The 16,908-nt window shown below is 45.2% G+C and overlaps 3 protein-coding genes across 3 annotated transcripts; 2 read left to right on the forward strand and 1 right to left on the reverse strand.

Annotated features, from left to right (window-relative positions):
* Window positions 1–77: 77 nt before the first annotated feature.
* On the forward strand, window positions 78–6,076 carry LOC108053354 (AT-rich interactive domain-containing protein 2). The gene is made up of 4 exons (XM_017135968.1): window positions 78–477; window positions 545–1,560; window positions 1,896–4,723; window positions 4,977–6,076. Exons 1-4 carry the CDS (start codon window positions 236–238, stop codon window positions 5,985–5,987), a joined length of 5,097 nt encoding a protein of 1,698 aa, XP_016991457.1. The 5' UTR covers window positions 78–235; the 3' UTR covers window positions 5,988–6,076.
* A 158-nt stretch (window positions 6,077–6,234) lies between these two features.
* Window positions 6,235–9,936, reverse strand: LOC108053356 (flavin-containing monooxygenase 5). The gene is made up of 6 exons (XM_017135971.2): window positions 9,780–9,936; window positions 9,555–9,717; window positions 9,307–9,496; window positions 8,982–9,153; window positions 6,900–7,438; window positions 6,235–6,604 (listed from the first exon to the last, which is right to left on the reverse strand). Exons 1-6 carry the CDS (start codon window positions 9,826–9,828, stop codon window positions 6,425–6,427), a joined length of 1,293 nt encoding a protein of 430 aa, XP_016991460.1. The 5' UTR covers window positions 9,829–9,936; the 3' UTR covers window positions 6,235–6,424.
* A 2,014-nt stretch (window positions 9,937–11,950) lies between these two features.
* LOC108053357 (bcl-2-related ovarian killer protein homolog B) lies at window positions 11,951–16,510 on the forward strand. Its single transcript, XM_017135972.1, has 3 exons — window positions 11,951–12,879; window positions 15,645–15,788; window positions 15,845–16,510. The coding sequence occupies exons 1-3, from the start codon at window positions 12,454–12,456 to the stop codon at window positions 16,301–16,303; spliced, it is 1,029 nt and encodes a 342-aa protein (XP_016991461.1). The 5' UTR covers window positions 11,951–12,453; the 3' UTR covers window positions 16,304–16,510.
* Window positions 16,511–16,908: the final 398 nt, after the last annotated feature.

A 16,908-nucleotide genomic window follows, 5' to 3' on the forward strand; every position in this document is an offset into this window, starting at 1 on the left:
CTGTGTATTAATCGAAAAATATCGATATGTCGCATAAATATCGATACTAGTGCTACGGTCCACTGTTGAGTTGACAACCCTACTCGCAGAATGCAACTCTGCTTAAGCGTCGCGTTGTAATTTTTGTTGAGTTTTTAAACTAATTTTAATTTGCATTTGCGTGTCTTACTAATTAGAAAACCATGTGTTAAGTGTTCCGTTCCCAAGCCGCGAAACCAGACGAACAGATCCGATTATGAGCACCTCCACGATCGACAGTGTGCGGGTGTTGCTGCAGTCGCTGCCAGCTGCCGTCGCAAACAGCGGCGCTCAGCCTGGCGATCAGCAGACGCCGGCAAAGATTGCGCCTTTAGTTACGCCACTGCGCGCCAGGAATCCGAGCCAGCTTCAGATGCTACCCGAGAAAGTCGAGGAGAAGCCAGTGTCGCCTCCGGAAGAGTTCTGGAGGGATCTGCAGCAGTTCCACGAGCGACGGGGGTGAGTCCTGTCGCTGCTTCCCCGCCTTTGGAGATCGAATAACAAACTTCTCCCTCTGCCCAAATAGCACTCCATTGACGCAGCCGGCCAAGATTAGTGGCAAACAGGTCGACCTGTACAAGCTGTATAACGAGGTCACCGAACGCGGCGGCTTCAACAAGGTCAACATGCGGGACGAGTGGGACGAGGTGTACAGCGCTATGGAGACGCTGCGAGAGCGCTGTGTGAACGGCACGGCGGGCATCAAGCACATCTACCGACGCTATCTGGACAAGTACGAGCGCCTAAACTTCTTTGGCGAAGATCCAGACAAGATGGAGGCACTGGAGGCGGCCATCGAGAACGCGGAAATGGGCGGAGGACGGTCGCGTTCGCGGTTTTTGGCCGGTGCCGGCGGTGGCCTAGGCAGCATCTTTGGATCGGCGCACTCCACGCTGCCGGCGGTGCCGATGGCCTATAACCAGCGCCAGCACTCGGTTAACGTGGAGCGGCGGCGACAGTATAAGATGTCCACGCAGCTGCACCGACACAGCAGCTATGAAAAGCTTCTATTGTCCCTGTTGTCCCCGTTGCCCAATGAGCAGGACTTCGCCATTAATGTGTGCACCCTGATGGCCAACGAGGTGCGCCACACGCTGCAGCTATCCGAGTGCCCCAAACTGTTGGATGTGCTTTTGGCCCACCTGGGCGTCTACGCCGACTTCACCATGCGTCAGCTGTTTCAACACAGTTACGCCGAGGTGCGACACCATTCGCAGCTCAGCTTCTGGCGCGACCTGCTGCACGACAGGCCGCAGATCTTGGAGCTCTATACAGATGAGCAGGCCTGGCTGGACAACGGTCTGATAAGCAAGGAGGACAGGGAGAACTCTGCTGCTCGCAGTGAACTGCTGGCGGCCTGCGACGAGTTAGACTTCCTCAACCTACGCCGCAGCAACGGGACTGATGAGCGCATGGGACAGCGCGTGCTGCAGATTGTACAGCTAATGCGCGCACTTAGTTTCCACCAGGAGAACCACACTCTCCTGGCCTCCAACCGCACATTGTGGCGATATCTGGTAATGGGCGCAAATGTGCGATGGAGTAAGTACAATATCTATTGAAACAAACTATTTAACTACTGAATGGCTGCTTTACTGCCTACTTTAAATCACTTTAGATTCTAAACTTTCGAACTTAAGAGTTTCATGATGTGTGTACTTTGTGTTTAAAAAAGACTAGTAATTTTAGTGTTTTTTTTTTCTAACTTTTAAAATGTTTCAATAAAGTTTGCTAGAGAGTTCTTAGAATACAATAGTAGCGGTCTATAATACTTTTAACAACAAATTTTATGGATTGATTTTGAAAATAAATCATATTACAATATTAATATTTATATTATTATACCCGATGACTAAAATATGTTTTACTTTCACTAGGCAACATCCATATTCAGGCACTGGAGACGGCCGGCAACCTGGCTCATCATTTTGAACTGCTTGATCCCACCACAGACGAGCTTTCGCGGAATCTGCTGGCCACCCTCTGTGAGGGGGTCGACTCCAACGACCGGGCGGTGATCATTAGCTGCCTGGAGATACTATACAAACTATGCGGCAGGGAGGGCAATTCGCAACATATCAACCGTTGTCTTGGCTTGGACTTTTACCAGCGTGCCATGTTGCTTCTCTCGCTCACAGACGTAATGCTACTCATCTTTACCCTGGAGGCAGTATACGCGCTCAGTTCACTGGGCGCACGGCCCTGTTCGATGCTGATGCAGGTGCGTGGTCTAATGGACCAGCTGGTGGCCCTGATTACCGTGGAGGCACAGACATATGGTGCGGATGGTTGCATACTTATGCGGGTAGTGGAGGTTGTGCCTGGCAACATGATCGCCTCGTTGGCTCAGAACATGCCCGCTATGCAGGCTCCCGTGGCGGCCGCTTCCATCACGACACTTCCTTCATCCCTTCAGGTGTCTGTGAAGCCACCAGCAGTTTTGCCTACACCCACGCCCGCCCAGACTCAGGTGCTCCTGCCCCAGGGAGAACAGCAGACTTTGGTTGCGGTTCCAATTCCCGGTGTACCAGTGCCCAGTCTGCCGCAAGTTCATGTGCCCGTACCCAGTCTGCCGCAGGTTCAATTGCCACCGATCGCCGCCACCGTCACCCTTCCCACTCTGCCCTCCGTCTCCCAAAGTTTCACCCACGAGGACGAACAGTACGCCCTGGCCTGGTTGGGAGCTACCTACGAACGGGCGGGAATCGGCAACGACCTACGAGTGGAGCAGGCGGAGCTGTACAGGATCTATCTTTCGCATTGCCAAAAAGTAGGCAAGCTTTCGGTGGTTAATCACATGCAGTTTCCGCGTCTGGTTCGGCTCATATTCAACCAAACGGTGGGACCGGTGATTGTACGACAGCTTGACGGCACGGAGCTGCCCGGGACTTACTATGTAGGCATTCGGATGCGAGCCCAGCCTTTGGCCATGCAACAGAGGACCGCCCCCAGCATTGTTGCAGTCAAAAAGGAGACTCCCATATTGCCCAAGCCGCCGCAAAGTGATCCTGCTCCGTCGGAGGTGGCGACTGAGGAAACGGCTTCGTCTTCTGTCACACCACCCCCCAGCTCTTCGCTGATCAAAAGTCTGCTGGCCAACAAGGTCACTGAGCGCCAGCAAAAGCAAAAGGCCCAGGCACAAACGCCGCAGCCGCCAGCCCTAGTGGCCACCACTGCGTCCTCCACAAATGCCACTCAACCCATTAAGGTTACCTCGACCGCTATTAGCGCCTTCGTAAACAACCCGCTGATGCAGCACACACCGGTAAAGGTTGGCCAGACCACCATTAAGCCGCTGCATCCCCAAATGGCCATCGAAAAGAAGCCAATCACGGACTCAGCCCCACCGCCGCTCGCCCCGTTGAGTGGGGCAAACGTGGTGACCAAGGACGCCAGCGGACGCACCCTCATCATCGCTGCAGCTGCTGCCAAACGCAAGTTAACCATCGACGATGAACAAAACAAGCGTCTTGCCATGGATGCAGCAGCCAGTGGCTCCAGCTCAAATTCGTCTTCAACCGGTAAGGAGGAGGCACAGGTGACTCCATCGAAGAACGCAGCCAACCTCTATGCGGATCTGGCGGCCTCTATTTTGGAGGATGAGGACATGGACGACGTTCCGCCGCTGGCCAAGTCAAGTCAGGAGCAACCCCAGCAGCAATCCCAACAACAGCAGCAGCTCCAACTAATTCCGGCCAAAGTGCAGCCGGCCCAGCGTCAGCTTGTCTTTCCCAATAGCAGTGTCGTTTCTCCAGCTCAGCCTCCGCAACTCAAACTGGCCACCACGGCCACCATCAAGACGGATCAGGGCCTGCAGACGGTGCCGGTGATCCTCCAGCCCAAGCCTACGATGGAAGCCACACCAGCGCCGCAAACACAGTATGTCCTGGCCACCAATCAGCAAGGACAAACATATCTGGTGGCCCAGCAAACGCAGCCGACGCTTCCACCGTCCACTCAGTCGGCTCCACCCACGCTGCTGGTCACGCAATCGCCGCAACAGCAGACCAAGACCATAATCATCCTGCAGCAGCCAGGAGGTGTCTCCGCTGCCAGTGTAGCAGGCACGCAGAAAATGATAATGACGACGGCGCAGGGCCAACAGGTCTTGGTCACCACGACCACAGCTCCTCAACTGGCCCAGCCACGCACTGCAACGCCACAGCAGCAGATCTTTATCGCCCCCCAGCGGCCGGTTCCGTCGTTGGGTGCTGGTCAAATGTCTCCCTCACTGCTGTCGCAGCTAAACCAGATTCCGGCCACCATAAAGCTGCACCAGCCGCAACCCCAGCCTCAGCTTGTCTCGCCGCAGTTGGCACCCCAACAACGCCTGGTGGCCACTAAGGCGGGCGCTTCACTGCCCATTCCTCAGCTCCAACAGCACCAGTCCATCATTCAGCAGCACATAATCTCTGGCCCGTCCCCACCAACTTCCGCGGCAGTCGTCCCGGTCGCAGGCGAAAAGAGGCAGGTGCTTCTAGGGGGAATCAAGGAGACCACGCTCATCACCCAGACCCCGGCCACGGCAGCTCCCCTGCAACAGAGCCAGCTCAATTCGCAGACGATCATCACCACACAGCCGCCCAGTAGCACAGCTACTGTTGGGGGCGTGCCTCTTCAGCAGCAGCAGCACATTCGAACCGTGTTGGAGCAGCAGCAGCAACATCATCCATCCATCATTCAGCAGAAGATCACCATGCCGGCAGTAAGTTGTCAGTGGGCGGCCTTTAGTTTTCATTTAGAAAACTGATCGAACTATTTTACTAAGCAGTTAGTTTTCTGGACATCTGTCCGTTTGTTTGAACTTCTGGAATTAACTTCATTAACTATAAAACCACTATTTTGGCTTTAAAATTGGTATAAAAGTGCCTTGTGTACGTTTTTTTTTTTAAACTTGTAGCATCGACTAACTTAAAATTTTTGACCATATTTCTAAACGTATCCCAATTATTTATCAGATTTCAGAAGCGGCCAAGCCGAAAGTTGTGGCCGTTTCTGCCCCGGGAACTCCGCCGAGCACAGCACTCCTTGCTAAGAAGCCGTTGCAGCCGCAGCCTGCTCAAGTGTCGAGCCTAAAGCCATCAGTCACCCAGGGTGTAGTGGTGACGCCGTCAGGAACATGTGAATCGGTGGATGGCGGCAAAGCAGTTGTAGCATCCGCCAGTGAATCCAAGCCAGTTGAGCACCAGGTGGTAGCCCAGACGTCAGTAGCATCATCTGTGGTAACCACCGCTCCCAGCAGCAGTGCTTTGGTGGTCAGTCAAAGCGTCTACGCTGCACCTGCTCCTAATGGCAGTCCAACGCCATCCGCTGTGCCCGTGGACGCGAACTGGCTGTTCATCTGCGACTGGCGCAACTGTCCGCGGAGGAAGTTCAAGTCTCTCAACGAGCTCAAGTACCATGTGTGCAATGTCCACTGTCCGGATCACCTGGACTCGGACGCCGATATTTACTGTCAATGGGGCAGTGGCCCTAACTTCTGCGACAATAGGGCGCGCAAACGTTACTCTCTAATGACGCATCTGATTGACCGCCATCTGACCACGGAGAACCTGCGCGCCAGTGTGCAACGACGCTTGGCCACCGGCATTCACAATGTGGCGCCCACGCAGCCTTCCGTGACCATAGTGCGCAACGAGGGCCACGCCCAACGACAGGCGGGAAGTTCTTCTGGCCCATCCTCGGGTCCTGCTCCAGCGGGACCAGTTGTGGGCAGCGCCGCGATGCAAGCCATGAACCGGCATACGACCGATTACACAAACTCTAAGGAGCTGCTCGACGAAAACGAGGGTCCCGTCACCAAGAGCATACGACTGACGGCGGCACTCATTATACGCAACTTGGTAACCTACTCGTCTACGGCCAAGCGAACCCTGAAGCGGTATGAGCCTCACCTGGCTAATGTGGCCTTAAGTAATGTGGAGGCCAGTGGAGTGCTTTCCCACATCATGTACGAACTGAGCCAGTAGCCAATACAAGCTGCTGCCGCTGACCATCAAAACTAATTATTAAACTGACCTGTAATAACGACACTATTAAATGTGAAAAACAAACCATACCTTATGTGTCTTAATAATGTTTTTAGCATTCCATGTCAATATGAAAGAAATGCTAAGTTCGGAAATTTTTGTCCAATCGTGTCTATAGCAGCTAATAGTTCGTGTGAACGTATCTGACAGATAGCCTAGATTGCTTTTAAAATTATAAGACACTTGATGAGTATTTTAGTTTAATGTATTTCATTATTCTCAGTGAAGCATAACTGTTCTTAGCTTTAGAACTACGTTTTTAGTTGATAAAAATATATGTTTAAAATGTGTTAAGGGTTTATTGAGTTGTTGAAGCCCTTTTTGAATGACCTAAATTCCTTATCGACTAACATATGGTAAGTAGGGGAAGAAACTGGTCATACGATAGCTTTTCCGTTTTTCAAGAAGTTGTCATCGTCCACGATCGTATAGCGGTTACTTCTGTATGTATCCAACTCGAAAATGTACTTCTTGCCACAGTCCTTCATCAGTTTGTGAATTACCGGCTTGATGTTTTCGATGCCAGCGAGCCTTGCCAGTTCATTGTAGTAAACAAACTAAAAGCACAGAGATTTAATAAAACAAGAAAGTGTGATGTAGTCTAATGACCCGACTATAAGATATCCGGTATTCTCTGGCTCTTAGAAAATAGGTTAACTTTCGCCAGAACATAACATATCTATTTTAGAAATGATTTTCCATTAAATTCTAACTTAAAGTCAAAGCTCTGTAATATACAACTTTTTTTAGTTGCAGGTAACAATTTAAAAGAGTATGAAAAATGTTTCAAAAGTAACACCAAACTGTGAAAGTACCGGATATAAAAAAGGTGTTTAACTACTCAATAATCACCTGTCGTTCGCCCATCTGATGTGCCTTCTTGTGGTTGTGCACACCGCAGCCCCATCGCTCGCCGATCTCCTGTTCCAACTCAGCGATCATCTCCTTCCGTGAGGGGAACTCCCGCTGGCCCGTGAAGAACTTCAGCGTGAAGCGCACCTGCATGTCAAAGATGTGGGTGGGTATCACGTTGAATGGCAGCCCCACAAAGGCCATAGTCGGGTGGTTGATGTTGATGCAGTGCTTCCAAAGAGGTTGGACAAAGTTGTCTATCACCTGGATTCCCACATCGGTGCTTAGACAGGGGAATGTGTACTTGTAGCCGGTGCAGAACATCACGTGGTCGAAGCTCTCCGTACTGCCGTCCGTGAATATGGCGCCATCGCGGGTGAAGCGCTGCACGTCCGGCTTCTGTGTGACATTGCCCATGAAAGCTGTGTTGGGGGGATTGGGCAGGTGGTGGCTCAGGAGAACCTGCTTGGCGGCGACGCGAACATGGTTCGTAATATCCATTCCGCTGGGACCAGCGCCAACGATCAAAACACTCTCGTCTGAAAGTAGATTGGGTCCGAGGACCACGGAAAGTGTAGTTATTAATTGTTTTCTTAAAAATCATTTAATTGGGATGGAGTATAAGTTAAGTCTTATCTAAGCTTTTTATACCCTTGCAGAGGGTATTATAATTTTGGTCAAAAGTGTGCAACGCAGTGAAGGAGACATCTCCGACCCTATAAAGTATATATATTCTTGATCAGGATCACCTCCTGAGTTGATATAGCCATGTCCGTCTGTCCGTCTGTCCGTCTGTCCGTCTGTCTGTCCGTCTGTCTGTCCGTCTGTCTGTTTCTACGCGAACTAGTCTCTCAGTTTTAAAGATATCGAATTGAAACTTTGCACACACCCTTCTTTCCTTTGCACGCAGTATATAAGTCGGAACGGCCGGGATCGGACGACTATATCCTATAGCTGTCATATAACTGAACGATCGGAAATGCCATAACTTTGGTGTTTGTAAAGTTAGGAAGTTGAGATTTTCTATAGGTTTTATTTTTGGCCAATCAATCTGACCTACCGAATTTCATGAGAATCGGCCGACTATATCTTATAGCTGCCATACAACTGAACGATCGGAAATGCCATAACTTTGGTGTTTGTAAAGTTAGGAAGTTGGGATTTTCTATGGGTTTTATTTTTAGCCAATCAATCCGACCTACCAAAGTTCATAAGGATCGGCCGACTATATCTTATAGCTGCCATATAACTGAACGATTGGAAATGCTATAACTTTGGTGTTTTAGGATGTTGGGATTTTTTATGAGTATTAAGAATGCATCATATGAATAATTTTGGAGAATATAATTTACAGAGTATTCTGCAAGGGTATATCAACTTCGGCTCCGCCCGAAGTTAGCTTTCCTTTCTTGTTTTTTCTTTAATTAATTATTTACTTTCCAAAAAAAAATTAAAAATCCGAAATAGCTCTTGAGACGTTATTCATCAAACTGCTAACACTTTTAAAAAAGGATTTTCTGATTAAAATATATTGTTTTTATTAAATAGCAAAATGTTATAATTATTTTGTGATCACGTTCTTTTGTTCTGATAAATGTACACTTATCTTTTAGATTCAGTTGTGTTAACTGCATTCTTTTGTGATCATATCCTTTCGTTCTTATATATATCTCTGCGGCCAACTTTACTACTAATAGTAATATTAAGCAGTAATTTAACAACTAACCAAGTTGTTCCCCAATATTTCTTGACAAAATCGTAGCGATAAGCTTTTAAGTTATCTAATTAAATCCTTTCCAAGTTTCGAACAATAATTTACTTATTAGAACTAGAATTTTGAGATATATCAATGTGCTTTCTATCACTAGGAAAGCACGTGCGAAGCGCTCTATAAATTAGCACAGAGCCACAACACTTGTTATTATTATGTCACTCGGCCCGTCAACAATATTATCTGCCGTCGAGGGTGCTCCAATTTTTTATAGGAATAACAGAAGTGGGACTCTGGCTAGACGGCGTTAGTTGCCAAGACTGATTTGGACAAACTGATTTAGGAGACAGGTACAGGGGCTCTTATCTCACCCTTGAACTTATCTGCCTTGCGGTACAGGTGGCTGTGCATCTTCTTGCCCTCGAACAGATCCAATCCCTCCACCTCCGGTATGTCCGGTTCCGTGTAGTGCCCATTACAGACATACACAAAGTCGTAGTAGACTGGGTCGCAGGTATCCGTGCTGTGGTCCCATACATAGACCTGTAAGTATTGGGAGGAAGGCCCCCGTAATATGGATCAGTATTTCATCAGTCATGTTGTAAAATCCGTATGTGCGGTGAAAACAAGTCGCAGTGATTGAGACACCAAAAAAACTGGTTCGAAAATACATATGTAAGTGACGTCGCTACCAACCTCCCAGTCGTCCAAGCGAGGACGCACTCTTATCACTTCATGCTGGAGCTTGATGTGGGGTTTCAGCTTAAAGTGTTCCGCATAAGATCGCAGAAATTCCAGCACCTGATTGGAGGTGATAAAGGATTCGTCGATGTCCTCGGGGTACGAGTAGTCCGGATAGCCCATGACCTCCTTGGGCAGATTGGTGCTGAAACCAAGACATAAATCTAGCCTCTTTCCGGATCATTAGTCATCATATCACTTACCGTAATCCCTCGTACATACTGCTCTGCACCTCGTCGTACTCGTCCTTGGGCATCTCCTCGGAGAAAATCCAGGTTCCCCCGATTTCGGTTCCACGCTCATAGGCCACTGCATCTAGGCCCGCTTCCAAGGAATTCTTCAAAGCGCATAGACCCGCTGTTCCAGCTGCAATTCAGATAAGGCCGATGTGATTTATGTGGCTCCGTAGAGAGGATTCGATCATTTACCTCCTATTACGCAAACGCGACGCTTCTGGTCCATTGAAGTTTTCAGCATTTTTGGATTCCCGATCGGTAACCGGAGCTTCGAAATAGCTTGTCTTTTAAGTAACACGTCGCTTCGCTTCTGCGACTGACCATCGACTAACTGAGGGGCTCGAGCTCCCACTGATATAGACTCGGAAAAGCGTAGCGATGTGCGCTACAGTCGAATGTAGTAGCTGTTCAAAAGCTCAGTGCAACTGATAAGTTGATTACCAGAAATGAGTATCAGGAATATATGGGGTACATGGGTAACTTTTAGTGGAAGGAGACTACGCAGGGCGGCTTCATCCAACGTCCCTGCCTTATCATTTGCTGTTGCCGGTGATGGTGACATAACAGCGACGCTGGCGTTGACATCGGTCGTTCTGTAAGCGTCTGGAATCAGCCGTCAACAAATCGGTATCACAGTGAAACCTCCATAACTTGAAGTCTTCACAAATACATATTAAATTAATATATTAATTTAATATTTGATATGTAAATCAAATATAGAGTTTTTTTTTTTAATATTTTGATATATTATATTAGAAGATTAATTAAATTACGTCCCTCACTCCTACCTCGTACCCCTTGTATGGTCTGTTAAATGACATTTTCAATATTATTTTAGGATCATTCCAAGACTGAAAAAAAGTTTTAATTAACCAATGGGACTTCCGCTGGTTTTAGTTTGAGAATTGTGACTGTAAGCCACAAACATCTGGCTGCTGGGGGATATTGGATCCCGAACTCATAACGCTCGCACTGATAACACTATCAATCGAGATTTGGCGAAGATTTATACCCATACCCCCTTCCCAGAGTCACTGTGTCAATTCAGTTTAACAGCCTATTTGATTTTTTAATTATCAGCTGCCGAGACCAATACAACGAACGTGTATTGAATATCATCAGAGACGGGGAAACAATTAATTTCATTTAATTACAAAAACATTGCCGGGCGTTACAATGTAGCAGGCAGCAGCGAAGCCTATGGAAAATTCTTTGCTGGGGGTGTGTATAGGGATTGGCAGGGGGAGGGCAATGTTATTAAATATGGGTGTGAGGAAGCCAAGTAATAGATGTAGCTAGGTCGTGATAATAGAATAGATTGGGCCTATAGCATGCTTTGACAGCTCTTAAGATTGTTTTGAGTTTTACGGTGAAGTGTTTGAGCAATAAGGCCATTCCGATTACATTTTAAGATATTGGTTATGCAAATAATGGGGAAGCTCTTTTGGATTGCTCAGAGTGAAATTGAATGTGAACAAAATAAATAAATATTATGTTTTACGATTACCACATTCGTGGCCGATTGGAATATTTAAAAAATTTCTTACGTATTCAGTTTTATAAAAAAAATAAGATTGAAGTCAAAGTTAAAAAATTGAGTTTTAGAAAAAAATATTTTTTTTAATTTTTAATGTTAAAAAAGTTAATGTCATTTAACTTTACATTTATAATCAAGTTCGAACTCGAAATTAGATTTTGAGAAATAATTCGAAACTTTCTGTAGATCTAATATTCAAGCTTTAGCTTCGATTACTGAAATATTGGATCGCTAGAGGTACTTGGTAAATCCTGAACGATCGGCAAAGAAGGAGGATGCCACATCCAGTTCGTTCTGAATTGATTGACGATCTTTAATATTTAAAGAGTTTTATTAACAAGTAACCAGAGTTAAATATGGGGTATTTGAGGGTCGTAGGTTTTTTTCTGGTGAATTTTTTTTTTTTGTTGTTTTGTCTAAAGATTTGTTTAGCATTACATTTTTATTTAAAAAAAAGCTTATAATTGCTTAACTACTCATGTAAATATATACAGAAAACGAGGGAAAGTGTGATAAACCATAAGCAATAAATATGTGATTTTAAAAAAGGCGCCAAGATCTCTAGATTATTTTGTGAGAATGGTAACTTTTAAGTTTTTATTAGCCCTAGCTTTTTTTAAGAGCTTTTCGATTCGATACAAGTTTGATAGTACTTCTTTTAAAAGAATAATCGTAGAAAAACCTAATAAATGGAGCTAAAAAATTAACACAATTGGTCTTAAATACTTCTGAATGCTATTAGGAAATATTACAAAATCGATCGCTGGTTCGCTCCTTTCGGAACTGGTTAGCTCCACCGAACCGGAACCATGAACCGGGTCAGAACGAAACGCGGCTCGCGCCAACACAACGCACAATCAGTTCGCGAGAACGGGAGCTCGGAAGAACGGGACTGTAGAACGGAGAACGCAGAACCGTAGAACCGTAAAACGGGGAGTGTAACGCCGCGATCGATCGTTTTCCCCCACTTGCTAAACATTTTGTTGAGCTGTTGCTCTCGGTTAAAGGTTCAAAGTGATGTGAGGCGAAAAACAACAAATAAAAAAGAAAGCAAAGGCGGTGCAAAGCAGAGCGGCTGGAAATAAAATGAAACTGGGATCGCGGCACCAGCAACAAGTTTTAGTGGTTTTCCTTTGTGCGCCTCGTTCGTATTTGCTGCTCTCCGCTTTGCTCGCCATTTTCGTCGCCGACTTTTATTTTGTTTTGCCCATTTTATCAGAATCGGAACCCAATCCGATCCCGACCACCTCCAAAAAAGCGCAAGGCGAGCTCAGCTGCGTTAAGGTGAGCTGATCCGTTCCATTCTGTTCCGTACCGAGTGCATTGTGCATGCAAAGTAAGGTCGCGGGCTGCGCTTTCGAAATTACACAACCCACATGGGGCAGCGCCAACAAAAGCAGCAGCACCAGCACAAACAATAGCGGGCAGCCAAGCATTCTGCCACTGACCATGGCCCCCACCACCAGCCCGCAGGGCCCTGCGGCCCCCAAGCTGGCCAAGTTCAAGTCCTCGTCGCTGGACCACGAAATCTACACGGCGAATCGACGCGGCACAATAGCCACGGCCTCTAGTGATTGGAAGGCGCTTCGCGGAGGAGCAGGATCAGGAGGATCCGCAACCGGACCCAATCACTCCAATGGACGCTCCCTACACGCCAGCGGTGCCATGACCCGAGCCGCCTCCACATCTTCGCTGGCCAGCAGCACACGCACCATGACCAACTACCAGGAGTACAAGATGGAGATTATCAACCAGGTGAGCACCAGATAGCGTCCACAAGTTGCCACCATTGTTACTTCCGCGGTCTCAATTTGTCGAATAAAAAATGTGCGGTAATTTCTTGTTATGAAAAATGACCTTATATAGCTAGTCAGAAATGAATTACATAGATTGATAATCGTTTCTGACAATTAATACTCAAATTCAGTATTTACTAGTAGAAACTCGGAACTTGTAGTGTAGGCTCTAGAGTATACTGAATTTCATTCATTGCGTGTTTAAGTTAAAAAAGGCAATTTTTCCGGCCCTAAAAGTAAACATATGCAAATTAACCTCAGAAACAATGTTATAAATTTTTTTTTCCTTTTTTTTAAATGCTTCCTGTGGGAATCGAGCTTTTGACCCAATGATTCATACATTGATTTGCTAAGTTGAAAATCAAGCGTCAGTCTACATGACAAATGGCTAGAACTTGGTAAATTTCGAGGCTCTTAATTCAACAAATATGTACGATTCTTTTGTTATCAGCCTCTGCGTTGGTCAATGTTTTACTTTCTAAAAGCGTAAACATATATTAAAACAAATTTTAAAACACACACATATGAAAAAAAGAAACAATTTGGGACGAAGCTTAACTGGAGTAATCTTAAATCTGATGTGAGCAAAATTCATAAAATTATAAAAAAGAAAAAAATTCAGTAGAAATAAAAACATTTAACACGTACTTTCATTGAAACAAAGCATTTCAATATTTAAATTTTTTTGAAAGTAAGCATTTTAATATTTAAATTTTATTGAAAGTAAGCATTTAAATTAAATTAAATAATAATATTAAAAACTTTAGAATTTAAAAAACGTACATATAACGTTTTGAGACGATATGCAAATGCGTTTCTGCTTAAATTGTTAAATAATAGAAAAATCGATTTGTGTTTGTTGACACACAACTTACTTAACAGAGCTCTCTATATATTTTTCATAATATCAATTAAAACAAAACGGTTCGGTTTGTTCTTGTACAAGCTAAATATGTACAATGTACAATATCCAAAAACTACAAGCAAATATCTTTCAAAGATATGGGTTATGAACTGAATTGTTAACTTTTTTAATTATAATTTGCAACCATTAGGAATTAACTCATTTTAAATATATAAAGAAAATTATTTATTATAAAATGTACTTTTATTTACATAATTCAAAGTAAAGAAAAAACAGAACTTTTAGCTCTTATTAAATAAATATGTATATGTATTTATGAACATATATCTTAGCTTCAAGGGAAAATAAAATCTTCGGCAAGTGCACAAAAGCGGGGAACAGAAAACCAAAAAAGCTGTTTAAATAAACTGTCGAATTTTGTGGACAAATTTTGAAATTACGACCACAACAAAACAGACAACCGATCGGCAAACAGAGGGAACCTCGATTCCTATTTACTGTGCCAAAATGTTTGCGAAATTACCTAATTATGTGGTGGCTGCGAACGAGGACGACCCACCGGTATCTATATCATTCACGATTTGGGTCGTGACTGTCTCAATTTAATTGATAAGGTAAATATTTTTTGTTTCGGTCATTCGTTTATCTTAGACTGATAAAAAGCTTCAGGCTCGGTTTTCTTTATATTGCTATGTAAAATATTTACTCAACTTCCCTAGGCAAGCGAAATGTAAAGTGTTTATTTAATATATTTGCCTACGTTTTGACTTTCGCAGTGGTTGATAATTTGTTCAGGTATTTTTCACTAAGCGCATTGCGGAAGTTTGTTCAGAATGCAAGGCCTTGTGGCTTATCAACTGGCAAATCAGATGAGGAAGGCCCAACGGCCATAGCCAAATATGTATCTATGTACAGGCGTAAGAGGGCTGATCGGAGGTTCCCGGAAAACAATGGCACCTGGACAAAAGTTAAGAACCCAAAGGCACTACGGGTATAAAAATAATAAACAAGAATTCCAAAAATAAACTGAAACACACGATATTACCCGAAAGCCTCAAGTGATGGATTCATCGAACTCTGCCCGGTGAAGTACATTTTATGTTATTTGGTCGGGCCAAACTTGCCAAAAGGTAAAAGTTGGGCGCACAATTGTATCGCCATAACAAGATCACGTAAACAAATTGACGGATTTATTGGTATGGCCCACGGGCAGGTGATTAATTCACTGGGAGGCTGGACGGGTTCGGAGTGCCTTTCAATATACTTGTCAAGACCCCAGTCGCAAGGCCAGCGATTTGGCATGGGTTCGATCTCTTCGGCTGGCCATGTCATAAGTCAAGTCGGCGCCAAAGTATTCAATTGTCTGTTTACTTGGCTCCAAGTCGTTGGCGTGACGAACGGTAATTGTGCGACATAAATTGAGGGAAGAAACACTATAGCTAAATTGATCGGAATTGTGTAAGCCCCGAGGGGGGTTTTCTTAATTTCAGCAAACATTTTGTGTCTTACAGATTCCAGAAGCTTAAAGTTTGCCATATTTTCTTCTCACAGCACGTGCTGATCGCTTCGTTTTTGTTTAGAAATGTGTTCTTTGTTTATTACCGCCATGTGTACCCAGCACCGTTTCGGCTGCATTTTTAGAGACTCTGTAAGAGGTGAGATTGAAATAGTCCAGGTGTCCACGGAACTCTGCTGTAAAGCAATTCGAAAAGACGTAAATTCGTTCGCCGGAAACTTTCAGGCAGTCCATTTGTATTGATTGAGTGCCCCGCTGATGGAGCAATATTGGCTGGCAATGATCAAAGCACAACAGTTAATTTGATTTTGATTGAACTTTTGGCTTTGTCGTTTTATTTCAGGGGAAGTGCCTCTGCGGCCAGTACATCAGAGCCCGGCTACGTCGAGCAGGAGTGCTTAACCGGAAGGTGCAACAGCGGCTGCGCAACATCCTGGATCCCGGCACTTCGCACGTGGTCTACGAGGTCTTCCCGGCCCTTAACAGCGTAAGTGGATCACTAATATGCATTTGAATCTCAGAATAACCAACTCTAATTTACAGATGGGCGAGGAACTGGAAAGGATGCACCCACGGGTGTACACAAACATATCCAGACAACTGTCGCGGGCTCCGTTCGGCGAGCTGGAGCACAGCGACGTGGCCCCGATGCTGCTTAATCTGGTGGCAAAGGACCTGTTTCGCTCGAGCATCACCTGGGGCAAAATAATCTCGATCTTCGCCGTCTGCGGTGGCTTCGCAATCGACTGCGTGAGGCAGGGCCACTTCGACTACCTACAGTGCCTGATAGACGGGTTGGCTGAGATCATAGAGGATGACCTGGTCTACTGGCTGATCGACAACGGAGGATGGCTGGGCCTGTCGCGGCACATTCGACCCCGGGTCGGCGAGTTCACGTTCTTGGGCTGGCTAACCCTGTTTGTAACGATCTCGGCGGGCGCCTATATGGTGTCCAACGTGTGTAGGCGCATCGGCTGTCAACTGTATTCGCTGTTGTTCTAGCCATGCTCGGATCGTTTCGTTTTAGATGTATATTCGTACCATTTAGTCAGTGAGAGCTTCGAATCATTCCTGCTTCTGTGGACTCCGAGTCGTGTGGTAGTTTGTAATGCACCTTGTTTTACGTATAATATTGTTATCCTGTTTCTTCTCTTTGTACATACAAGGCTAACCTAGTGCCAGGCGCAATAAAGCGTGTGTTTAAAACTATTTGATTTAAGTTTGGCGCCAAGGGGGCTGGCAGATTGGACCGATAATTACAGGTGGTTTCTGTATCTTGTTAAGAAACTCTAGAGGCCACTACAAATTTGAACCTTGATTATAATAGTATTGAAACTTGAGTTGTTAGGATTCAGATTTAAAAATAATAAATAAATAATAATATATGTATATATTTTGCTATCATATACCTGTGATCACAACTTTTATTAAATTTAAAAAATCGTTTATAGTTTAGAACCGCCAACTTTCGAAAGTTATTAATGTTTTACAACATTTATTTGCAAGTGGAATTACTCAGCAGAAATATATGCGATGGCTGACCACACATTCAACATCTAGATCTGGCAAATTTAAATCCATCATTTTAATAAAGTTGAATTTGCATG

This window comes from Drosophila rhopaloa, unplaced genomic scaffold (assembly GCF_018152115.1).
Source record: "Drosophila rhopaloa isolate 14029-0021.01 unplaced genomic scaffold, ASM1815211v1 contig_115, whole genome shotgun sequence".
NCBI lineage: Eukaryota > Metazoa > Arthropoda > Insecta > Diptera > Drosophilidae > Drosophila > Drosophila rhopaloa.